The sequence below is a fragment of the Phragmites australis genome, chromosome 15, assembly GCF_958298935.1.
Source record: "Phragmites australis chromosome 15, lpPhrAust1.1, whole genome shotgun sequence".
NCBI classification, from domain to species: domain Eukaryota; kingdom Viridiplantae; phylum Streptophyta; class Magnoliopsida; order Poales; family Poaceae; genus Phragmites; species Phragmites australis.
Genome location: NC_084935.1, coordinates 2,278,947 through 2,303,814, shown reverse-complemented (window position 1 = coordinate 2,303,814; position 24,868 = coordinate 2,278,947). Strand labels below are relative to the sequence as shown.

The following is a 24,868-nucleotide window of genomic DNA, read 5'->3' as shown; positions in this document are numbered from 1 at the left end:
TTGACGCAAAGCGTCCAGGATTTTTGCTCGCATAGCAACTATTCCCGGGTAAAAAAAAAGGAAAAAAGATCGGCAACCGTACGAATCACGAAGGCCTTTTTTTTTTTTCTCGAAATACGAAAAGTTAAATTCAATAGACTGGATGTCTTATTTTGAACACTAACGCTTATTTTGAACAAAGAATGAGCTCTGGAGTGAATTTTCAAAATAAGAATTTCAAATAGACTATCTTCTTTAATATTGTAGAATGAGCTTCACGTCAGATTTTAATATTATAAATTAAAATAATTTAAATCTCTATTTTTAATTTAAAATAAGAGTAAGATAATTTGTCTAAATACTTTCAATACGCATAGCTCTACCAAACGCGAATTGGAGTTGGAAACCGTCGACCTCTTTAACTTTTCATGGTCGACCAAGACCCGGTGCAGCAACAGCAAACGCTCCGGCTCATTTATGACCTCTGACCCCCCTCTCCTTTTACTTGGTTTGCAAAAAAAAAAAAAAATACTCGTATATTTCAAAGCGGTTTGCTTAGCTACTACAGTAATCCTTCCACACCTTTCAAAATCCTTTTGTGAAACCAAGAAATGCTAGGGAAAGACTGACGAAAGAGAGCGCGAGGAAAAATTGCGTTCATGCTGACGAACCAGCAGCTGACGATGATTCTTCTCCGTGCTTTCGTTCTCGTGTGATGCTGCTGTTCAATCTGCCTCTCTTGCCAATGCTTGAGCTTGAGGTTCTGGGGTTTTCTTAGAGGCTTGCCTTGCTAAATCTCACCTTGAGTTTTTATCTAGCCGTCGTTGGATCTTTCCTTCCTTCTTCTGCTGCGACTCGTCGCCATTTTGGAGCTAAATCCCACCTGGATTTCTTTTGCTGCCTGGTGTTTCTCGGCGACGCAAGTTTTGGTGAGCGATTGTTTCAGCATTTGGTGGAGTTCTCATCCGCGCCTCCTCTTTTCCTCCATTTATTGTACTAAATCCTATCGAGGGTTTCTTTTCTCTCAGCCTTGGGACCTCTTGGTGTCCATCCAATTGTTTTTTTTTTCCCGAGCAATTGTGTCCATCCAATTGTTAAGCAGATTCTTGCAATTAGCTATGTGTTAGCATGTACATTGTGGAGCATGTTCCTTTTTGGAGTACTATTAGGAGGAGCTAACTGTAACAACCTATGTTACCAGAATGCACTGTAATTCATCCACAAATGGTGAGCTGCTGATATTAATGAGAACTGAACATGTTCCTTTGCTGTGGGCGAGCGGGAGAACAAGAAATTAGCCGACGCAGTAGTTTCTCTGTTGCAAGATGGTACTACCTCCGATCTCTTTTTCTAGTCATTTAGGACATCGATAGTCTCCACTGCATACTTTTTACTGTTATTTTTTCTAAGTATTTGTTATTGAAATTTATCGAAAATATAACCATTTAAAAGTATTTTTCATGACGAGTCTACTAATATCATTCTCATGTAATAAACCTGTGTATATTAACAGTCAAAGTTTATAAAATTTGACTGTACGCATTTCTAAATGACATCTATTCGAGAATGGAGGTAGTATAACACAATTCTTGGCTTTGGTTCTCTGTCTACATATTCCATATTTGCTAATAGCGATTTCTGATAATAGAATTTTGTCTTTGCACTTGCAGCACCCATATTCACTAAAAAGTTCCAAGGGAGGGCCATTTTTGTCGCGACCAATTCGTGTTTTCTTCATTGCGTTGTTCGGTTTATATGTATGCTACCTCTCCCTTAATCGAATAACAATAGAGAACGAAGGAGAAGGGGATGATGGAGAAGAACAAAGAAAAGATGTATGCAGAAAGCCTTTTGTTCCACATGAGGAGCTGCGCTATGTGCACTTCCCAAAACCTACGAGTTATAGCAGGTAACTTCACTGTGAGGATAGATAAACTCTCTCTTTGTAGCACCGATTCTGTATGTGTATTTTCTGGCCAACGTTGATACGGTTTTTACCTTCTTCCGCAGGGGGGAATGCTCATGTACTCCTGTTCGATTCTTTGTTATTGTATCTATGCAAAGATCCGGAAGTGGATGGTTTGAGACCTTGCTAAATAGCCACCCTAACATCAGCTCAAACGGCGAAATCTTCAACAGAATGGACAGACGAGAAAATATCTCATCTATCTTAGGAACACTTGACAAACTGTATAGTTTGGATTGGCTCACTAGTGCAGCTAAGAATGAATGCACAGCTGCATCTGGACTGAAGTGGATGCTAAATCAGGTACTTTAACATCGCATTTTTCATGGTCCATGCGGACATTCGGAGCGTCAGCTTGTCTTTAGTAGTTAATGACAAAACAGCACTTGTGAGGCTAATCCTTTGCACCTGCACATGTGCTATAAATAATATGGTTCTTGTGGGTGTATCATGGGGAAACCTTCTTAGAAGATCTATTTTGCATGCCTAGAGTTTGAATTCTGTCAGAAGTATAGCTAGAATTGAACTGTATCGCAGAGCTAAATATTCTTGCATTTCTCAACTCTATGTTCACATGCCTGCATTTCTCAACGCTATGTGCTAAGTATTCACCTTTATGTATTCTTACAATCCGAGCTGGTTAGTGATGATTAGTCATGTTGGCACCTGCACTATTCATTCTATTAGCATGAGCAAAGGTACGTTTATACCTACCAGATGTAAAGTATATGCTGGCACTAACTGCCATCATTGTGTTTTTCAGGGAATTTTGGACAATCATGATGATATAGTTAGTTATTTGAACAAGAAGGGTGTCTCCGTGCTATTTCTGTTCAGGAGAAACACTTTACAAAGGGTTATCTCTGTGTTGGCCAATGACTATGACAGAGATGCAAAACAGTTGAATGGAACTCACAAATCTCATGTTCACTCAAAAGAAGAGGTACTTCCATGCACAAACAGTTCCAAATAAGTTTACTGAAACTGCTTTGTTCTGCTCGTCCCTTTGAGCGAATTGCTACCCATAGCTCATTTTACACGAAATTTGGCCAGTACATATATAATTCATTTTAGGACGTGCATGTGATATATATAATTCATTTTAGGGCATATGTGTGTTATTGATAAGACAGTGGTGGAAAAGCCAATATTGCATCTGGGAGGATATTGCACCGACAACTTTTCATCTCATCAGTACATTTCATCTTGGGCAGGCTGAGATATTAGCAAAATTCAAACCAGAGCTGGATACGTCGACTCTGATTACAAATATCAGAAACATTGAGAAGGCCATCAGAGATTGCTTGGACCACCTCAACACCACGCGGCATATGACCCTCTATTACGAGGATATAATCCGCGACGACAATGTAATGAACACTGAGGCATTATCCCAGGTGCAAGAGTTCCTCGGAGTTCCGGTGAGGAAGCTGATCAGCAGGCAGGTGAAAATTCACACGAGACCACTTCCAGACCTTGTCAACAACTGGGAGGAAGTGAGCAGAAAATTAAACGGTACAGAGTTTGCTCACTTCCTTGATGGCTCATATTATGTCAAGTGATGCGATCCGATAGTTTTTCGCATTTGGACTTGTAGCTGCAAACATGGCATAGAATTCTTTTGTACAGAGAGTTTGCAAAGAGAAAGGCATAAAGATACGGGATGAAGATCACACATGCTGATCGAATTGTCAAAAACTTGAATTTTCCCAGTTCTCTTCTTTGCACTGTTACAATTACCTCTAAAGATTGTTATGAAAGTGGCTAAGGAATGCTGGCATCTGATTATGGCTGTTTTCGATGCCTTTCCTTGACCTTTTTTATTCGTGTAATGCTTTGAATGAAAAAATCTGGACACGAAAATGTGAAACTCAAGATAATTTGCACATACTTTTCAGTTAGAAGCCAAAGATAGTAAGGTTTTGGTACCAGTTCCTTTTAAGAAAGAAGAAACAAGACCAAAACTACACGAAAAATGGTCACACGATCTTCGCTTGTACAAGATCAAATGCTATTCAAAAACATGTTTACAACTGACAAGAACGACATCACTAAGCTCATATCACAGAATGGTGCACACATGGGCTCACATTTTAGCAGCGACAGGCTATTGACGTCGTCTCTTTATCCTCTCAAGGGCGCCCAGCTGCTCATTCTCTTGGCCATCTGAGCTTTCCTCCCTGTTCTCTGCAGCCCTCTTGCCCAGCTCTCCGAACACTGCAGCAGGAACACTCTTCTCTGCAATTTGGACATCCGCCTCCTCATCGTCGCTCTCGTCGGGCAGCTCAATGTCCTCATTGTTAGCAGTCTGTTGCCTGCTGCTCTCAGCCTGCGCCTCTACTCCAGCACTGACAAAATTCATCCTCCTGTTAGCAGCGGTCGTAGCGGTACTTGGAGCAGCTGGTGGTGCTGAGGATGGTCCAGGAGCTAGTTGCCTCTCTAAGGCTGCCATCTCATCCTCAGGGACGCCAGCACGCTTCAGAGCGTCAACTGCCTCGTCCAGGTTGAGCCTCTCGTCCCTCTGCATCAAGTACTCTGGGAGTATGAAATGCGTCTGCACAACATAGAAAATCAGTATTTAGTCTGTGATACAAGGGTGCTTATTCATGTCAAACTGCATATTTAAATTGATCTGTGCGACATACCTGACTGCTGCTAGCAGTCACTGTACGTTTGATGCGAAGCATTTCCCTGAACGTGTCTTCATTACCATGCTGGATCTCAAAATCATTCCACTTCTTCCAAAAAACGGAATGGGTGTTTGGATCAGCATAGTTGGATGCGTGCACATAGATGGCACGAGAACGGTCTATTTCTCCCAGGCTTCTTTCTAATTCTGCAAATTTCAAGCACATTGTCATAACATCTCTGTCCGGGAGGCCAGATTCAATCGCTTGCTGCAAAGGCGCCAACAAAGATAAGGGAGCAAAGTTAGTATAGAACTATCAGCAACCAGTAAAACATTTGTGAGTCAGTAATTAAAAAAAACACTTATATTAATTCATGCAGAAGGACACGTTTTTTTAGCCAGATGGATTACTAGAGCGAGCATAAAAAAACACTTATATTAATTCATGCAGTCAGTAATCAGCAACAAACAAGGTTAGCCAGCTGAGATCTATATCAATATCTTTCGTTTGATAAAATGTTGCCATGTAACAAAATTAGATCTCAAAACAAGGACATAACACTGCCAGTCAACTGCAAAGCAATAATCAAAAAGCAGAAGGCAAAAAAATGATAATATGCTTACCTCGTATATTTGTCTTGTCCTTGGAACACCGAACAGTTCAGCAGCTCGTGCTATATATATTTCATACATGCTCATCTTTTCACTGTTAGGAACAGCCCTTACAGATTCATCATATACATTCATAGCACGTTTTGCAAGACCATAGTCTTCCTCAAATTTAGCCCATTGCAAATATATGGCCTTTTTTTCCTCTGGAGGAGCCTGATCAAACAAAGCAAAGTGTAAGTACAGAAGAAAGATATTGAAAGTAACTTTTTAAAGAAATCAATGTGCCATGCAGGAAAAAAAAATCAAGTGCCAGTGTCTAAAGTCTAAACAAGCAAAGAAAGTGCAACGAATCATATGGCATAAATATCAACAAGCAGTGAGGGACAAAAGGGTTTCAAAAGGAGCGGAAAAGCAGAAGGTGCAAATTGTAATTAAAGAAGAAGAAAAAAGACTTCCATGCAACAATGCTAAAATCGTATTACTGATCAAGTATTATCTTGACATGTTATGATGCCAAGACAAAAAGGTGAATTTGTACTCAGCTAGCAAAAAGAAACTAGCAGACTCAAAGCTCAAGCAAGCACACTTGCCACTACATGCAACAAAGCATGGGCATGGTTTCATTTACCTGTTGGACAGCTTCATGGAACAGCTCTCTTGCTCGCTCTATCTTGCTTCTCCGGTACCTCTGTACAAACTTAGTGAGGTAGGTCACCCAGATGGCTTTAACATGGGGATACTTGAATATCTTCACACCTCTTTCATACACTTCAAATGCATCTTCATAATACTTGTGCTCCTGTTGGTGAGACAAATAGCGAACAAGCATCATATTAGCAGACGCATAAAGAAAAAAAAAACTTGAAACTTCAGAAGTAAGGACTTGGAGATAGATCTTACCTCCAGAAGAAATGCATAATTGAGAATTATTTGCGGAGTGGCAATTCGCAAATCCAATATTCTCTCATAAACATCACGGGTAGATTCCAAGGTTCCAAGGCTCTCCTCCAGATCCACATAAAAGCTCCATAGTTTCAAAGATTTATGTACTTTCATTTGGACAGGCTCGTTCCCCTCAGCAGAAGCTGCATTAACATATAGTTAGCAAGAACGTTTTATAAATCCATGGGAAATGGGAAATTAACAAAGGTCAAACAGAATAAATTATACCTCGCCTCTTAACCTCAACAGAGGGCTCTGCTGTTGCTTGCCTCATCAGCTCAATGGCCTTGTCGAAATTGTTGTGCCTCAACTCCATCTCTGCCCACTCACACCATATACTGGCTAAGTGATCAACTGCCTTATAGTTCACTTGTGTAGCCCGTTTAAAGATATCTTCAGCACTATCTAGACAATTATGTTTCTCATACATCTTTGCAAACGCCACCCATAGAGTATGAGGTTTACCAACCGCCTTCATTGGGTCCACAGTTTTGACAGCCTCAACATATGTTGCTACTTGCCTTGCAGGATCCTTCTCAAAAAGTTTCACCCTCCTGAACATATTATTGTACTGTTAGCCAATCCCATCAAGTTTGGGGGGGAGGGATGATTTGTAAGATTAATTAATAGGCTCAGAATTGATAACACTAGGACGTTATATGTTTGCATTCTGCAAGAACACTTATTTTGAAATGAGATTTGCACATGGAGACTTGTTATCACTAAGGAATCAGATAGTAACCGATTATAGAAAATGTGTAGCTTACAATTATGTGTTAGGATCTCACGTTAACTAATACCAATGTCTGATTTATAGTTTGTTTGAAAATAAATCACAACGCTAATTGCAATGCTAGTAACTTTGGTAATGGGGTAACTGGGTAGCAGGTTTGCTGCGAATTTCTCAACTAAAAATTGGTGTACTAACCTACAAACTAGAGTATCCTGCTTGTCTAGATGTCTAACAAATATTTAGTAAACTTGAAAGAAAAAAAAGCATTTGAAGGTAAATAAAAAACACATAATTCCTCAGGTGTTTGTGGCTTAATCTGCATAGTAAATGTATTTAATGAACAAAATTGAGGTGCTATATTAAGTCTCACCTGTGCCACTCCTCTACATTATGTGGATTCTGTCGCAACAGCACACTGCTAAGGAGCTCTGGTCTGCGATCCAATAGCCGCTCGAACCTTGCCAACCTCAAATCAGTATCATCCTCGGCGTTCAACCAGAATCCCTCAAGGAATTCCTTCGATAACTTTCCAATCCCGTTCTTCCGTCCCCCTCGCTCATCCTCATCCTCAACCCCTTCTTCCTCGGCAGCCTCCAGCTTTGCCGCGAGCATGCTCTGCTCAAATTGTGTATATGCATCAAACACCACGCTGAACTCCTTTACTGTGACCACCGAGGCAACCCCCTCCTCAAATACATCCCTGGCTTTTTCGAAAAGTGCCCTCCTTACATAGTAATCGGCCAGCGAAGTCCACAGCTTGCCAACCTCGTCAGTGAACTTCCGTATCCCACCCCGCAGTATGGCGTCCACCTTGAGCCCGGCGACTTCATCAGCGTGCTTGGTGAGGATTTCACAGAGCTCAAGCCAGAGCTGGTGCCCGGTCTTCCCCTTGACGGAGCGGAAGCCATCTTCGTTGAGCACAGATGCAAGGCGGTCGGCGGCCTCTTGCCAGCGGTTGGCTGATATAAGGAAGTTGATGAAGTTCTCCGCGTGGGAGCGGTCGAACTGGAGGTAGCGGCGGAACACGCGGAGCGACGTCTCGACGGGGCAGGCCTGGATCGATGCTAGGCGCAGGTAGAGCGGCCAGATGCGGTCGTGCTGTGTGACCGGCAGCGCACGCAGGGCGCGGTCGAAGGCGCGGCGCGCGCGCGTGAGCAGGCGCTGGTCGAGGAGCGAGGTGAGGTAGAGGATCCAGACGTGCGGCATCTTGTGCATGGTGGCGAGCGCCCGCTCAAAGGTGTTGTTGAGGGAGGAGTAGGCCGGGTGGTCGATGGGGTGCGGGCGCGCGTGGTCGAGGCGCTCGCGGACAGACTAGTTTTCTTTTATATATATATATATGAATTTTGATTTTGGACAATCGTCCTGAGTCATCAACCTAGATTTATTGAGTTTGCCTTCTATGTTCCAAACTATCCTTGTAAAGGCGGGTGAGCATGGAGCTCAGTGACAACCTCCAATGTGAAGCTGAGCCGACAGGTAGGGGCTTGATTAAAATAAAATAAAAAATGCGGGTTAAAAAATAAAAAATACTTCTAAAGGCGGGTGAGCAACGGGCCGAGAGCCCTGGCCCGAGTGTGTGGGGGTCGGCTGTTTTACACTGAGTTTTTGGGCTGTTTCTTCTGGAGTTTTGGATGGTCGGCAGGACGGGTGATAGGTCACGGGCTCCTTGGGAAGTTTTGTGTCTTGTGATTTGCCTAATGCACTGCTCTAAACGTCACAAGGATAAATAAAAAATCGAACGTTAAATATTAAATATAATATAAAAAATAATTATGATAATAAATTTTCATAACGTCTGAACCATTACATTTAAACATATGAAATATTAAAGATAAAAAATATAAGAATTAATTTAAATAGATAAATTTTTTATCCTGATTTGTGTGCTATTTTGATGCATGAATTGAGTGCAATAAACGAAAATAACTTCTGAAACAAATTTCTATTATGTCTAAAATATTAAATTTGAATATCTGAAACATTGGAGATATGAAATATAGAAATTAACTTAATTGAATAATTTTTTAGTCTAGATCTATATGCTATTTTGATGTTGCAAATTGATTTCAGATGTTGTAAACTTAAAGGTTATTTTGGAAGGAAAATAGGAAAGTCTTCCACGAACATGTGGTGGAAGAATCGAAGGGGGTCGGGTCTACTGGTCGGCTAGTTGTCAGCGGTCAGCCTGGAAGTTTCCAAGTGGGACCAACACGTAGCTTCCATGCTGTTCAAGATAAGTAGGCCCATGTCCGACGTAGAGAGGTGGGGCCAAAGCCTTCCAGATAGTGGACAAGCAATAGTAGAGCGGCAGCGGCTAGCTGACACTAGCTGTGGCAATTTCCATTTGGAGTGCAGAGTTTGCTTCCCTGAACATGCTAAATTAAAGTATTTCCTTGCAATGCTTTTGCATGATGTTGGCCCCGAACAGAATGGGCATTGGCTTCACCTGAAGGTGCTCCTCAAGGCTATGGTTGCGTGGACTCAGGCAAATAAAGAGTGGAAGTGAATCAAGTGAATGAGCTTGAAATCTCGTTCTATATATAATATATGGCGGATGCTATATTTATCATACGCCTACAATCGGTCTCTTTTTCAGTCTAAGATCACAGCCACACGATTTCCATCATATGATTATCTCTTTCTTCTTCCTCCTAAGGTTCACAAAACCATTTGGACCTTAAAAACCGCTCGTCGGTGTTTATCAGAAAATCGCACTTATCGTGATAACCAGGCAAAATTCAAAAAACTTGTTCAAAATTCACTCGGTCAAATTTAAATTTAGCGAGAATTTGGACCGAATCAACTGAACAGTAACCGCTCTGTTTGCTACGGTTACCGATGTATTTTGCGACATATTGAGTGATTTTTTTGTATTTTTTAATTATCGTTAACCGTTCGAATTCATCGATAACCGTTCGGTTTTAGCAATTTATCGAGCAGTTTTATCGAATTTCAGTAAAGTTAAAAAACTAAAAAATAGTTTAATCTTGTAAAATTAGTAACTAATTCATTTGAGCTCCCAATCAAGTGAAACAAATTTTGTTAGTTTCTTGGTAACATGAAGTACATGATAAAAATATTTATACTCATAAAAAATTAAATATTTTCTGTTAGAAAATATATTTGATAAACCTAGTTAAATGCATAGTTTACTCTTTGCTAATCCAAAAATCATGAAACCAATTTTTGTTAGTCTTCTTACATGATCCTATAACTTTTAAAAATACATAATCTCATTAAATAGTTATTGTTATATGCAGGATTGTGTAAATGTGTTACAACTAGATTAATTTATAACTAACTCATCACATCTCCAAAATTAGTAAAATTATTTTTATTAGTTTACTTATACTATTCTTTATGTAGGAAAAATAATGGTAGACATGAAAAAAATTAATTATAGTATTGTTTTCTAACATATTCACTTTATGCTTGTGAACTTTGTAAAAATTATGGAGAAATTAATAAAACTCTAAATAAAGTGAAACTAATTTTAAATATCCTTTTAATACACTTCCTACACAAAAAATATGTGTTTTTATGTTAATCTTTTCCTTATCATAAGTTAATAAATTAGCTGCACGCTTCAACTTTTTTCTTTTTTTCAAACTTCCTCCCTATAGAATATGATGTAAATGATATTATTTTTGATTTTTTTACAAAAAAGTTTTAGAATTGTCTCTAGTTTTTTTAGGATTTTTTTATTTTGAATTTTTTAATTTAAATTTAAAAACCGATCAGTTTCTATTATTAATGCGGAGCGGTAAACTCGGTTATCGCGATTTTCGAGCAGTAACCGTTGATAAGTTGAACCATGCTTCCTCCTGCTCACCTCGCCCTGCTCCCCTGCCTCCCGCCTACTTCTAGCTGTCTCTGTCACCTACTACCCCTGCCACACTAACCACTCTATTTTCATGCTCCCCTGCAGCTAACCCCGCTCACTGCCCGCCTACCGCCCACGGCACCGGCTCCGCCACCGTCACCTCACCGCACTGCCAAGTCACCGCCCCAGCCTCTCTCTAAATCCAGCACCCCGAACCCCCTCCCTTCATCGACATGTTCACACGGGCGCTGAAATCTACGAGAGAGATATTTGAAGCACCTGAGATATAGGGAACGTGATAATATATATAGGAGTAGGAGGGACAAGCAAATCTCCCCCCCCCCCCCCCTCTAACTTTTAGTGGGGGTAAATAAACTGCACATTTGTCATTATATATTATTGGGTTGTTTTCTCGTATGGGCATATTCCTAAGTTGTTAGATCATTCCCCCATCACATAATTTTATGTAAGACCATGTGTTCCAAATAAGCCTTGAGAAGAGTTTTCTTACGGATAATCTCATTTCTGGTAACTAAAAGGATGCAACAGCTTCAGAGTTGCATGTTTAGTAGGACCTAACATGCCACTCATGTCAATTTCATAACTTACCCAAAATTGGATACAAAAATTCGCCACTGTCCAATGAACTGACGAATAAGAATTATCACTCCTCAATGCTGTATCGACGCATGCATATCGATAGACCCATAGCCGCAAATTAACTTGTGTTCTAATTGTACTACTTAGTTACCTAGGTGTGACGCAGTTAGGAGGATAAGTATACAAGCAACGGCGGATCTTCAATGGGGGCAGAGGAGTAAAAGGAGAAAGAAGAGGAAGAGAGAAGAAGAAAAAGAGAGAGGGAGAGGAGGAAGAAAAAGAGAGTTCTTTCATGTTGATGTGGATCCATTATTGTATAGAAGTAAATGTAGAGCATATTAAATTTGAAATCACAGCAATTTGCACATCAGATCGATGTCCCCAACACCTGCAAAGTCAATCCATTTAAAACAAGGTGATCTCGCCGAAAGGGAACCGAGCTGGCTTTGCCGCCAAGGCAGCCAAAATTAAAGCTCGAGCCAGTAGTTGACTTGCGCCGGATGCAATTGGTTAGTGCCGGGGATCGCACGAAGTCAATGCAGAGCATAAAGAAACGGAGAGTGAGGTTCACAAGGGACAGGTAATCACACGGAAATCCTTGAAAATTCGATCTAAAGCAAGGGAGTCGCATGATCTGTGTTCTTAGCTCCTTGAAACAACTGGACGACAGCCTGAAGGCATCCGTTCTCCAGCTCCAATCAATCGAATGCTTTTCTCGCGGATACGTTTTGATCTGACAATGTCGTGTATATCATGCTATGCATCTGCCATTTTCTCAGAGAATGTAGAGGAGTATTTATTCAACATCATTCATACTATCATGATCAGTGACAGATACAAAATAATTAGATAGGAAAGGCTTATCCATCTTTCTTCCTCTTCTTCTCATTCCTCCTCTTTGTAATATTCTTCGCTTTTTTTTTTTGTTTTCCTCTACTTCTTCCATGATAAAAAAATTATTAGGATGAGACGCTTAGGGACTCCATTGGCTGAAAAACAGTAGGGGGTGAGCCCCCGGCCTCCCCTTTGGATCCGCCTCTAGTCATGGTAGTTTTGCATCAGAAAGCATGCTTGGTATTAATCTATGCTAAAATGCTTCGGATGAAAACATGATAAATTGTGTTCCAGTTACCAACCTGCTATTTTAGTTCCTACGCAATGGAAGCTCCTTGGTCTTGCATTGAAAGATGCTGCTCAATTTCGCATCCATCACCATCACCATCACCATCACCTGCCCGGAGATAAATACCACATTTCCGTTTGTTAAAGAATGATAATTACATTTTACACATTTTCCCCAAAAACTTTTGTTAAGGACTACCTTTACAGTTTCCTAAATACAAGTGGACTTAAACGGAAAATATACTCAGTGGCGGGATTAAAATTTCGTAGAAATCGAAATATCTAATTCTGAAATTTCTAATAGACTAATATTATATAGCACGAAAAATAAGCAAAATTTTAATAAAATTTTACGAATTTCAATCTTTTCATCGACAATTTTCTTAAAACGAAATTAAAATCCCGGTCAGCAGTCAGCTCAGCTCGTGGATCTTTTTAGAGCCGCCGTAGGCGAAAGTCCCATCTCCTCTGAGCTTCCTCGCTTCTCAGTTCTCACAGGGAGAGAGCACGAGGCCACGAGCTCTCGCAGCTCCCTAGCCCACCACTCCGCCATCGCCAGCTACCTCCCAACCACGCCTGTCCCGCTCGCAGCCATGGATTCCTCCTCCTGCGACGCCGCCGCGGCGCCTTTCACCCTCCTGGGCGCGCTCCTCGCCGCGGGCCCGGCCGCCTGGCCGGCTTGCGTCGGCGGCGGCCGCGCCTTCCTCCGCGACTACGCCGAGCGCGGCACCAACGCGCTGCTCTGGGTGGGACTCCTCGCCGCCACCTGGCTCCTGCTCCTCCGCCTCGCCGCGCTCCTCCGCCTCTGGGCCCTGGGGTCCCGCATCCCCGGGCCCCACGCGCTCCTCGCCGACCCCGGCCTCGCCGCCGTCTTACGCGCCGGCGGAGACATCACCGGTTGGTGGCCGCTTGCCTTTCCCCCTTATTCCTCGTTCCCACAACTAACTTTTGATCCAATTGATTGGGTTTGGTTGTTGTTTTTTTTCTCTCGAGTGGGTTTGGTTGATTTGGTGGTGGTTATGGTGGGTATGGCGCTGAATTTGGCGCGATCGCGACCTCTTCACAGCTACAGTTTTCGTATGGCCTGTTCGTGATGCTCGACCGTCTGTGCGGGTACTGTTCGATTGGGGACTTGATGTGATTGGAGCAGTTTGATTCGAGATTTAGTTACTCCTTGTGATGCGGAATATTCAGGTTACGAGCCACTGGAAGTCCGGAACACTGGTCGATTGGGAATTTCATAGTGCTTTGATTAATTGATGTTAAATTTGCTTTAGTTTAGTTGCTGATCTGGGTGGGATCTTATCAGGACATCATTTGACTAATGTGATGTGGGTGATTACATGACAATTTTGTGGTTAAGTTTATCGCTGGTGGGTCTGCAAGCTAGTGATCGTCTGATCGAGATTTTCTTTTGTTGGCAGCTCTATTTACTGACAACTGGATGTCATCTGTGCAATTGGTACATCTTTATGTGTAAAGCATTTAGACTAGTGGTGAGGTAAAATTTGCTTCACTGTGGTTTGATGATTGTCCACACAGCAATTGCGCTGATTGGCACGTTCACCTTAACTTTTCACTATTTTGCAAGGGTTTGCTGATGATGTGGTGAATCCCTGAACATTGTCATGGTGCTTGAATTTGATAAAATTTAAAAAATGTAGGGTTATCGTAGCTACATCGCTTTTGACTGGTGGGTTTTATCAAATTTGGACAATTGATTAGGTTTTCTGTTATTGTCTTGATCTAGGTGTCATCTCTTCATTACCTCATGGTCCTAATATTGGTAATATTGAACTCTTCCCCTCTTAGGATTCAGACAAAAAATTAGCAGAAGAGGAAAGCAATTTACTTCGTAATGCGTACTTTTTATGAAATTTCTTCATCACTATCAGATCTGATTTCTATCAACTGGACATCGATTAAGTTTTATAGATTTAACCATATATTCTATTTTGTCCTGGGAATGGGCACTTTTCACCGAACTTACTTGGCATAACATCGATCATGCTGTATTTGAAGTACTACTAGACATCAATGGGTAGCCATACGTAGCTGTATTATTTATTGATGAATAATTTTTGTCCCATGCGATCCAGCATCCATAGTGCTGGTCTTTCATTCCATGGTTGGTCAAATGAGCATGGGCATAGGATGGCCCACTTCAGCTCGTTAGGGCCCATGTAATTCAAGGCTCAATCTTACATGGTTTATCAAATATTTTGTGTAAATGAATAAGTGGTTGCAAAGCATTCTAACTGTTCTGGAAATTGGTATTACATATTGCTATCAGATTTGCTGTTATGAACAAACACTTTATTGTTCGTTACTATAAAACTGAAAATACAGTGCTCAATATTTTAACCTTGTTACTGCAACTAATACCTTTCTGATCATATTTTGCTTTGAACTGCTTCATTTTGCAGGCTATCTATCAAAATTACATGGCAGCTATGGCCCAGTTGTTCGACTGTGGCTAGGACCCTCTGAACTACTTGTATCAGTTAACGATCCTACTCTAATTAAAGAGGCGCTAACAAAGGCTGAAGATAAGTTACCATTGACTGGGAGGACATATAATTTAGCTTGCGGAAGACTTGGTCTATTCGTTTCCTCATTCGAGAAGGTATGTGTGTCAATGCAACAATGTCCATGTCAACTGTGCAGTATTACTTTTTCTTATTTTTAGTTTCTACTAATGTATGTGTAATGTGTTTTCTACTTCTTGATTGGCCGATGGCATGCTCAGTTGCTGCTTTGATCTTTTTCTTTTCTTTTTCTTATAATCATTTTGTTCTGAAATTTTCAGGTCAAAAATAGGAGAGAATCTCTGAAAGTATTCTTGAATGAAAAACTTACTGTTGGTGCCGGTCGAAGTTCTTTCAAGATTATTGATGCTGCCCTTGATAGAATCGACTCTATTATGTCTAAGGATTTTCTAGACGGTAAATCTTTCTCCCAGCATGTGGCATTTAACATCATTGGTGCAACTCTTTTTGGTGATGCCTTCTTCAATTGGTCTGACGCCGCTGTTTATGAGGATCTTCTTATGATGGTTGCAAAGGATGGTTGCTTCTGGGCTTCTTATGCAGTTCCGCCTTTTTGGAAAACTGGTTATAGGAGGTACCGGGACATTTGTGCTAAGCTGAAGATTTTAACACAGGGCATCATCAGAAATTCCAGAAACCAAAATAATACACTTTGCCATGTTGATCAGAGATCTTGTCAGAAGAATGAAGGGATGGTAAAAGATCCAAATAGAGTTGTTTTAGATGGCATGATGTCAGGTCGTTGTCTCGATGGGACTGCTGAAGGGCCACTTAGTTCAGAAGAGGAAATATGTGGAAACGTCATGGGTTTGATGTTGCATGGTATTTCCACTACTGCTAACCTGATTGGTAACATTTTGGCAAGGATTGCCTTGTGCCCAAAGTTGCAAGATCAGGTACACATTACTACCTTAGTTCTTTTATTTCTCTTTGCTGCAAACTATTCTGGTTGCTCTCTTAATAAATGATTGTTGGTGTTTTCTTGTTCAAATGAATAGAAGTCTCATGGATTTGTTGCATATTAATAATTCTAATGAAAAAATCTAAGTAACCCCTGAACTTTAAAAGAATTGTCTGAACAACACTGGTTTCCTAGGGTGGTTTTGCACATGTGGCAATCCAATTTGGCTCCTTTGCCAGTTTTTTTTTTTTTTTTTTTTTTTTTTTGGGTTTGCTTGTGTTTATACTATTTCTGTAAGTTACACCTCTTCACTCTTGCTGCTTTATTTTGCAGCTACATGCAGAGGTTGTTGCAGTTTGCAATGAATCGTCTGAGCTGGAGGTTGATGACATCCTTAAGATGCAATTCCTTCTTGCTACTGTATGTGAATCTGCTCGCCTTTTGCCTGCTGGACCTCTTCTGCAGCGATGTTCTTTGAAACACAGTATGCATGTTTTCTAAACTTTTTAAATGGATACATTTTTGTGCATCCTGCTTTTATGTTTTGAAACCATGGTTCTTTCAAGTTCTATCCTGATATTAGTCTATGAATCTAGCCGCAATTGAGCTCACATATACTGTGATGGTGTGATGACATTTATTTTTAGCATGTGTCAGCTGTAGGTCAATTTTGATTACCATAGGTTATCCGCTGTTAATTTAATTTGGGTTTCATTTTACTTGAGAGCAGATTTGACTCTTGAAGCCAGCATCACTGTACCAGCTGGAGCGATATTGGTTGTTCCTTTGCATCTCGTGCAAATGGATGTTTCTATGTGGGGCAACGATGCTTACCAGTTCAATCCTCGTCGCTTCCTCAAAAAGGGCATTGATCTTGGAGGTCTCTCCCTCCCTCATTCTTTTCACCTTTTTGTCCTGAATCCTAGGTCACGCTTTCTTACAGTTACAATATACTGCAGCCAAACTCATGTATTTCTGGAATTATAAGTCTATGAAAGATGTTGGAGAGAGAATTCCATTTATGGCATGAAATGGTATTATTGAAACACTAGTACCAGACTGTAGATACTAAAGAAATGGTATTATGTGAAGTAAAAATATGGTGCATTAAGCTTCTGAAAACTGTTTGCGTCAAGTTCATTTTTTGGCCTTTATCTCAATTTGTCACACAGTTTTGAGACCTTTCGAAACTTTTCTTCAAGATCTTGGTGATTAGCCTCCTCCTAATCCTTCCATATTTCCTTCTTTTACTGCAGAAATACTAGCAGCACCTAAAGGCTCAAACGGAATAAATCTTTTCTCTGAGTGTGCTAAGACAGAATCATTTCTTTCATTTGGTTCCGGGAGTCGAGCATGTGTTGGCCAGAAGTTTGTGATTTTTGCGATATCAATGTTGATTGCCAATTTGCTCCGCAACTATGAGGTTAGATGCGATAATTGTTATTCTGATGTCTTCTTGTGATATTGGACACATACTAATTTCCTTCTTGGTTTGTGTTCCTATGAGATTAATCAATTTCATTAAGAAAATGTTTAAGGTTTTAGCAATTCCATTATGGAGATTGTAAGCTGGCTAGCTAGATGGGATTTCAGGATTTTAAGCTACAAACTTGCCCTCTTTGTAAATTCACGTTATAAACTTCTAATGTTACTTGGAACTCGAGCTTGCAGGTACTGCCTCATGCAGGCTTGCCCAAAGAAACGGACTCAGCAGTTGATAGCAGCCACCTTCACCATCTTCCAAACCCTAAGATCATTCTCACAAAAAGACGGATCTAAAAGAGTTTGGCGAGTTGAAATTTGACACATTTACTTTTACTATGTTTTTTTTTTACTGGTGTTATACCAGGATATGATCTTTAGTTTCCTACCGTCGTTAGACCACGCTGAAGTTTGGAAAGGTGATACTTTGCGATGTGGAAGAATTTCTTTTTTCCTCCAGATTTTTGACAGACCTGGTGAGCTTCGCAGGATCTAGTTTCTGTTAGCGTTTTGGAGCATCCGTGGGTTGTTAGATCACAGGAGGTGTAAGCTGATGTGCATAAACAGATTATAGTTTTAAGTTGGGGTTTTATCTTCCCTCCGGGGGGAATGTAATGTCCAAATGTATCTTGTTGTCTTATATGCTGTATCAATCATACACACATGGTCGTGCTATTACTTGCACCAAACTTGGTAAGTTTGATGGGAATAATACCATGTTTGTCTTTTTTTGTTTGTGGATTCTTACACCGAAAAGGATTTGTGAGGACTCGTGATAGTTCTCCTCCAATCCCTTTTATTCACGGTTTACGATACAGACATGCTCTTTTACGCACATGTTTAATAATTCCTTTTATTGGTATGAGGTAGCAAAGATTTTAAAAATCATAATGTCAAAGCTTTTGATATACTGATCGTTTCATATTTCCTATTTTTGGCTAATAATTGTCTCCTGGCTGCATAACTGCTATTCCTCTCTGCTGAAGATGCGGTAAAAACATGACCCTGTTTTCAGTGTAGAAGTTCAGCAGTTGTGCAGTTCTTGTTAGACCACCATCTCAAAATAACTAGGGCTATATCCAAAATTTATAACCTAGGTTAGCTATTAAATCATTGCCATTTATTAAGATATCAATCTATTTTACTTTTAGATACTTCTATCTAGAAACATCACTAAAAATATCAAACTTAAACTACTTTGGTCACTCCATGTTTCTTATGTGGTGTTGGTCCCACCTTAACTGCAAGTCTGTTGAGTTGCTGGCTAGATTTTTAATGTTGTGATCACACCGCTTGTTGCTTAAACAGATAGAGTTGTTAGTGTTTGGAGGCACATTTCCCCTTTTACTTCACAAGATGCATGAATCGTGACTTATTTTGGCCATACGGTACGTGTGAGGGTGGCTTGTTGGCGCAAATTGAGTGAATTGGGAAAGTGGTGGTTGTACGAAGCTAGTTGAAATGAATTGAGTTACAAACCAAATTATTTTTGAGCTACTATTTGACTATTTTTTAAAAATGTGAGTACTTTATAAAAATACTTGGTGTACATATGTACTCTAATGTTATTTTGTCTAAAAATTATAAACCAGACTGTACTAACTTTTAATGTATTATTGTGTGAATTAGAGAATCTATAGTGGTTTTTTTTATATAAGAACAGGCTTTGTCAGAAGTAATACGTGTTTATTTGGTTCAGCAAGGGCTACATAATTGCATTGATAAGATTATTTTTAAACATTTTAAAATTATATCTTTTTGTTGATTTGTAGACTTGTGGTGCCAGATATAATCTTGTTAAATTCGAATGAAAGACACGTATATGTGATATAGAAACTGGACAAAAACTCAAGGCGCCGACGTCGTGATTCCGCACGTGTAGTGGTGCACTTACGTCAACAACCAACTAGAGGGAGCAAGGTAGCCCAACACGGGAAGGATGAAGAGGACTTGAGATGGCGTGTGCTATTTAGTGAGTTAGTAATTAAATATATGTAATCTTACCTAGTTACTGTTGTGAATGACGGCGAATAAACGACGAAGAACACAAGATCAAATCACAGCGGAGACACAAGATTTAACGTGGAAAACCCCTCCAATTCGAAGGGGAAAAACCACGGGCGCCAGCCAGCAAACACTCCTCACTATTATCAAGAGTCGGGTTACAACGCCGTGCGGCGGCTTACAAGAGAATGAATGAATCGGTCGCAGTGGAACCCTAGCGACGGGTATATGTACCGTACCGCGGGGGGCCAGCCCCCCGCACCCCCCCCGAGTGAAGGAGGGCGCACCCCAATGGGCCGACTTCAGACTCCGCTTCGCTCCGGCCCAAGCCTCCCGGCGACGGGCCTCCGCTTCGCTCCGTCAGAAGTCGGCCTTTGTCTTGGGTAATGAATTTGGAACATCTTCAACAGTTACAAATGTATATATGTATTATAATTTTTTTATAAGGGGAGAACCCCACACTCCATTATAAAAAATAACGGTACATTTATTTAGTTTGTTACATCCAAACAAGATAATGATATATAGAAAGGTAAAGACTTAGATACAGACAGACTCTATAGCACGAGAGTTAGTATAGGAAAGAACTAACAGAAGTTAGCAACCAAACAAAAGCATGCTTCAACATATCTCAAAAAGATAAATGCATCATCTAGAGAGGGAGGTTTTCTTCAAGTGTGGCGATCGCTACTCTTGCGACTCGTCTCTGGGCTCCTCTTCATGAGCTCTGTCATTGTCGTTTAGGACCTGTTTGTGTAGAATTACCTCCTCGTCCTTGTGACTCCATCATATGTTATACCTACTAATTACAATTATTTTTGCAAAAAATATTGGGTGTACATCTCTACACCGTGTCCTTGTACTGAGTCCGTCTTATGCCCTTCCCAACACCTGACATTTATAGTTGTTTGTAGCAGCAAGGCCGGGCAACTTGGTTGTACTGATCTGCGGCGGCATTTACAGTTGTACCGATCTGCGGTGGCAGTCTTTTTGTTTGGATCGTCAGCAAACTTGGTTAGATTTAACTGTACAGTGATTGCAACAATAATTTCTACCGCGGGTTAACTTCTCATTAAATTGCCATCCCGCTGGTAGGGATGACAATTGAACCATGTGTTCATATACCGCAGGTTCTGCGCCCGTCGGGTATGAATTCGGATGTTAAATTTCGCCCACGGGTCTGATGGATTGGTCAGGCGCGAGTTTATATGTTCGCCTGTTGGTGCCCACAGGTCATCCGAGTAGCATTGCGAAGGCAGCCCAGGCATGAGTGCGGAGATAGTCCAGCCAAACAAAGGCAACTTGTTGACCTACTGAGGAATCCGGATCAAGCTTGTTGCCACTTGCCAGACGCATCACGCATGCCCCCATCCGCGGCGCCTCCTCCGGTGGTCCGGTCTCACCGTCCGCTCACACTATCAAGTCTCAACGGTTCATTGGTACCCCTACCTAAGATCTGAGCTTTTCTACTGGCCTGGAGGAAGAGTGACCGTGAGCCCGTGTGAGCTTTCGACTTTCATTTGATTTTTGAGCATGTAGCCATGTACTAGCCATGGTATCATTGATGCTGTTCATTTTACCTCATAACTAATGGTTGTTGTTCGGTTTTTCCTGGGAGTCGGAATGAGGCTAGTGGGTCTCGGGTTGAGCATGGTATTACGCCACTTAAAACCGATTCGACCCATTGCCATCTCTACCTAAAGGGTTATCAAACTAGAAACAGAAATGGCTAATTTATTCCGGCAGCCACTTGTTTTAGCTTTAGCTTTTGAAGACGGACATGGAGAATTTATCAGTGGACAGATTAAGCAAACTTGCTTTATAATCAATATCGAAAGTAAAACATTTAAGAATGCCGATGAGGCCAAGTTCAATTGAAATCTGAATGATACAAAATGAGCGAAACAATGTAAACTACACTCTTTGTGGTGTATAGGTATGACCAACCTCTCAGGCTCTCACTTCATCATCAAAATTATAAATCCTACCAACAAAAGAATCAGCTGGCTGAAAGGCTGCACCGAAGCTGCCCAGTTCGAGCCCGGCGGAGCCGGGGAGTAGTCGCCGGAGTCCGTGCTGGTGCTGAGCACGACGACGACCCAGTCGCCCTCATTGGCGATCCCGACGCCGGAGAACTGGCTGTCGTTCAGGAACCGGTTGTACTGCGACTTGGTGTAGTTGGTGAGCACCACGTCGGGGACGAGCCCCGGCACGCACGCCGGCATCACCTGCCCGTCCTCGGTCACCGACGCGTTGAGGTGGCAGTGGTCCAGGTACTTGGGGTAGTCCGGGAACTGCTGCTCCGTGCCGATGACGGTGTTGGCGCCGGTGGTGTTGGTGCACTGCTGGCCCTTGAACTGCTTCGCGAGCTGCTCGGCCAGGCACGCCGCGTTCTTGTTCTCCGCCAGCGCGGGGACCTTGAGGGAGGATCGGTAGCTGTTGATGCCCTTGAGGAGCTGAGCATCGTTGCCTGAAATGGAGAATTCAGTACGAAGAAGACGATGCACAGAGTTGACAGGCTGCACATATGGCTCCGCCGATTTCTTGCCACATACGAGTAGATTCAGATCTCGACCAGAACAAAGAAGTTTTCTTATCATTCATCTGCAAACATGACGATTGTACTATGCAACCACAACTCAGCTAAATGCACTGGAATCGCAACTCAGCTAAATGCACTGGAATCGCACCGTGTGCCTAGTACACTTGACACCAGCTCAATTAAGTAACAACAGTGAGTGATCCATTTCTTAACACTACCGAGTAATGCAATGAGACACGTGCAAGAGCTCAAGCCCATATGAAACTCTGGTTTCTGACGCAACGAGCTCTGAATATCAATCAGATCTTGCACGGCCAAAGGTCAACTTGCACTGAAACTACTGAACTGCGAACAGGATAGCAAACAAAGGACCCACTAAAGCTCGATGCCAGCTTGCAGTGAAACTAGTGATGCTCGATTTGGAAAGGCATTGCGAATTCATCACTACAGCATCCAAAACAAAGCATCGCTTGCTTCCTCGCAGCACAACGGGGAAAAAACGAAGCGAAAGGCATCGCATTGCATGAGATCCGACCCCATTACACGAGCACAGATTCGAGTCACAGAACAAAAATCGGGATCGGGAAGCCCGATCACCGGAGCAGAAAAGGTGAGCAAGCGCAGGGAGGCAAGAAGCCATGGATCTTACCATCAGATCTGGCGCAGTGCAGGAGGGAAGAGGCGAGGACCAGGAAGCAGAGGAGGGAGATCCTGGAATCCATTCTTGCTTCAAATTACAGGGTGCTTCCGCTACTACAGCTTAATTTGGCTCCAATGGAAGGAGGAGTGAGGTAGGGGCGACAGGTATAGGAGGACCGAAGAGGAAGGAGGAAAGCTGCTGTCACCAACCACCGCCATTCCTTCACGCGTCCTTCCGGCCTGTCCGAAAAGCAGTCGTCAGTTTTTTTTTTTTTTTTTGCAACAAATTGGAGTAGTGATTTTGAAGGCCATTTTTATTGAGTTAAAAAAAAGGTGTGGGCCCTTTTTATGGTTGTACTTTGTGGACCATTTCGTTAGTAATTCAGTGCCTGCACTTCGGCTTTAAAAGTCAAAAGGATTCATAGGCATTAGAACATTTTGCCTCTACTCGAATTTATGGCATGTTTGTTTTTTTCAGATTATGAAAATTTAATCTATTCTGCAGAATATGTGGAAGTTTATTTTCACTGAATTATAGATTATAAGATTTTGTTGTAAAACTCAGTTCCTAGATTGTGAGTCAGATTTATACCGTGATAGTTTGTTTTTATTTTTTGCTTTTAGGGCTAGAATATATAATCAGAATAAAAAATAAATAATGCCTTAGCAGTATGGAATATGGACTGAGTAGATGACTCTCATGCTATAGTACAGAAAGTGAAAGCAGACGATCACCAATCAACCATAGTTTTGGTCTGCCTCCTCCATCCTAATGACCTCTCCGGTGTTGGAGATGCAGGGTGTAGCGAAAATAATTCTATTAGATTATAAATGTGATTTTAGTGATTAATGACAATATAGTCATTGTGATTAACATATTTGTAAAGAATATATGTTAGTAAGTTTTATATATGTAATACATCAAAAAGTCATCGTAGTCGGAACAAAGTTTGATTGAATTGGAAAAGTCTCAGAAAGATTTGCCCAATCGGAAAGTCTGGTGCAGAGAAGTTTGCACTCACCGAAGCATTGTGTCTAGAGCCTGATAGTCGCAACAGATAGTTCGGTGAGTAGGAGATAAACTCATCGGAGTGTTTCTGACAAAGGGGGAGAAAACTAAGGACATCACCGGATAGTCTGGTGATAGATTAGGGTTTACACTGGAGTGTTCGGTGTTCACAGAGGCATTAAATAGAGTTCCAACTGCTAGTTTATGAGGTAGTACTCACCGGATGATCTAGTTTTAGTACTAATGTTCTCACCGGATTATCTGTTGTTAACAGCTTTTTTGAGACGTTAGGAAAATGACTAGTTGACAGGTTTGAGACTATAAATAACCTTTCACTCAGTCATTTAAAGGTGTGGTATGCTGCTGGAGTCTAGAGAATCTCATAGATACTTGAGAAGACATATAAGCCACCAAAATGCTTAAAGTGATCATCCAAGATAATTCAGCACACCATTAAAAGGTGATTAGTGCTATTACACCTAGAGAGAAGTATTGCTAGGTGTTGCAACCCAGAGAGTGGATAAATGAGTTATCCAACCTTGTACCAAGAGGTACGCCGACACCTTGGAACCTTGGTGACTCACCGGCAAGCTTGTTGACCTTCTGACTTAGCGTGCAGCGGCAGTAAGACACTTGTATGGGGACACGAAGACCTTTGCCTTAGCGGCTCGATCTTTGAAGTGATCACGACGGTAAGTGATCGGAAGAGAGACTAGTGGTGAGACCTTACCTTGGTGGTTTAGTGACTCATCTAGCTTGAGGCCTTGACTTGGTGGCTTGTTGGCTCAAGAGTTATGACCGGGTACCGATCGGGAGTATATCCTCGGTGTAGCTTCAACGTGAATTATGGGTGACACATACCATCGATATCACAAGATAAAAATCCCCTTTGCCGAGTTTATCTTTTTACCTTATTTATACTTTCGCATTACTTTCTTGCAATTTAACTTGTTAGAGTAAGTTACAATTCTTTTGAGCAGTAGAGTAAACATATTAGATAAACTTAGAGCGCATTTAAATAGAATTTAAAATAAATTTATTTTATAATTTTTTAAAACTATTAGTTTTTAAGTGTCATAATTCATTCTTCTTATCGAGATATCACCGTTCCTCACATAGGGAGGCCCGACCAACTACGGTGAGCTGAAAAAAATACTAGATTTGCTAGGTTGGTATGGTTGTCGGATGGAGGGATGTTCCTTTGAGTTTTGAATTTGGGTCATTGACTTGGTGTCGGTGGCCGTAGAGATTGATGCTAGGCTAGCAACTTCGTTTGATGTGAGGTTGAAGATGCCGTCTTCCTGCACCGCATCCGGTGAGACAATGGTCGATATGC

At 41.4% G+C, this 24,868-nt stretch overlaps 4 protein-coding genes across 5 annotated transcripts; 2 read left to right on the top strand and 2 right to left on the bottom strand.

Annotated features, from left to right (window-relative positions):
* The first annotated feature begins 48 nt into the window (after positions 1–48).
* LOC133892487 (uncharacterized) lies at positions 49–3,730 on the top strand. Of its 2 annotated transcripts, XM_062333302.1 has the most exons (6): positions 49–908; positions 1,181–1,307; positions 1,650–1,888; positions 1,990–2,248; positions 2,709–2,888; positions 3,160–3,729. In XM_062333302.1, the coding sequence occupies exons 2-6, from the start codon at positions 1,305–1,307 to the stop codon at positions 3,505–3,507; spliced, it is 1,029 nt and encodes a 342-aa protein (XP_062189286.1). In that variant the 5' UTR covers positions 49–908; positions 1,181–1,304; the 3' UTR covers positions 3,508–3,729. The 2 variants fall into 2 exon arrangements, with proteins under 2 accessions (XP_062189286.1, XP_062189287.1); XM_062333303.1 differs by lacking the exon at positions 49–908 and having other exon boundaries at positions 918–1,307; positions 3,160–3,730.
* A 166-nt stretch (positions 3,731–3,896) lies between these two features.
* On the bottom strand, positions 3,897–9,715 carry LOC133892983 (uncharacterized). Its single transcript, XM_062333968.1, has 8 exons — positions 9,698–9,715; positions 7,232–8,172; positions 6,357–6,682; positions 6,087–6,271; positions 5,815–5,985; positions 5,199–5,399; positions 4,591–4,842; positions 3,897–4,499 (listed from the first exon to the last, which is right to left on the bottom strand). The coding sequence occupies exons 1-8, from the start codon at positions 9,713–9,715 to the stop codon at positions 4,053–4,055; spliced, it is 2,541 nt and encodes an 846-aa protein (XP_062189952.1). The 3' UTR covers positions 3,897–4,052.
* A 3,139-nt stretch (positions 9,716–12,854) lies between these two features.
* On the top strand, positions 12,855–18,066 carry LOC133892457 (uncharacterized). Its single transcript, XM_062333247.1, has 7 exons — positions 12,855–13,303; positions 14,833–15,032; positions 15,216–15,851; positions 16,190–16,340; positions 16,587–16,736; positions 17,113–17,279; positions 17,528–18,066. Exons 1-7 carry the CDS (start codon positions 13,000–13,002, stop codon positions 17,633–17,635), a joined length of 1,716 nt encoding a protein of 571 aa, XP_062189231.1. The 5' UTR covers positions 12,855–12,999; the 3' UTR covers positions 17,636–18,066.
* Positions 18,067–21,160: 3,094 nt separating this feature from the next.
* On the bottom strand, positions 21,161–22,779 carry LOC133893693 (uncharacterized GPI-anchored protein At5g19250-like). The gene is made up of 2 exons (XM_062334786.1): positions 22,534–22,779; positions 21,161–21,812 (listed from the first exon to the last, which is right to left on the bottom strand). Exons 1-2 carry the CDS (start codon positions 22,604–22,606, stop codon positions 21,301–21,303), a joined length of 585 nt encoding a protein of 194 aa, XP_062190770.1. The 5' UTR covers positions 22,607–22,779; the 3' UTR covers positions 21,161–21,300.
* Between the last annotated feature and the right edge of the window lie 2,089 nt (positions 22,780–24,868).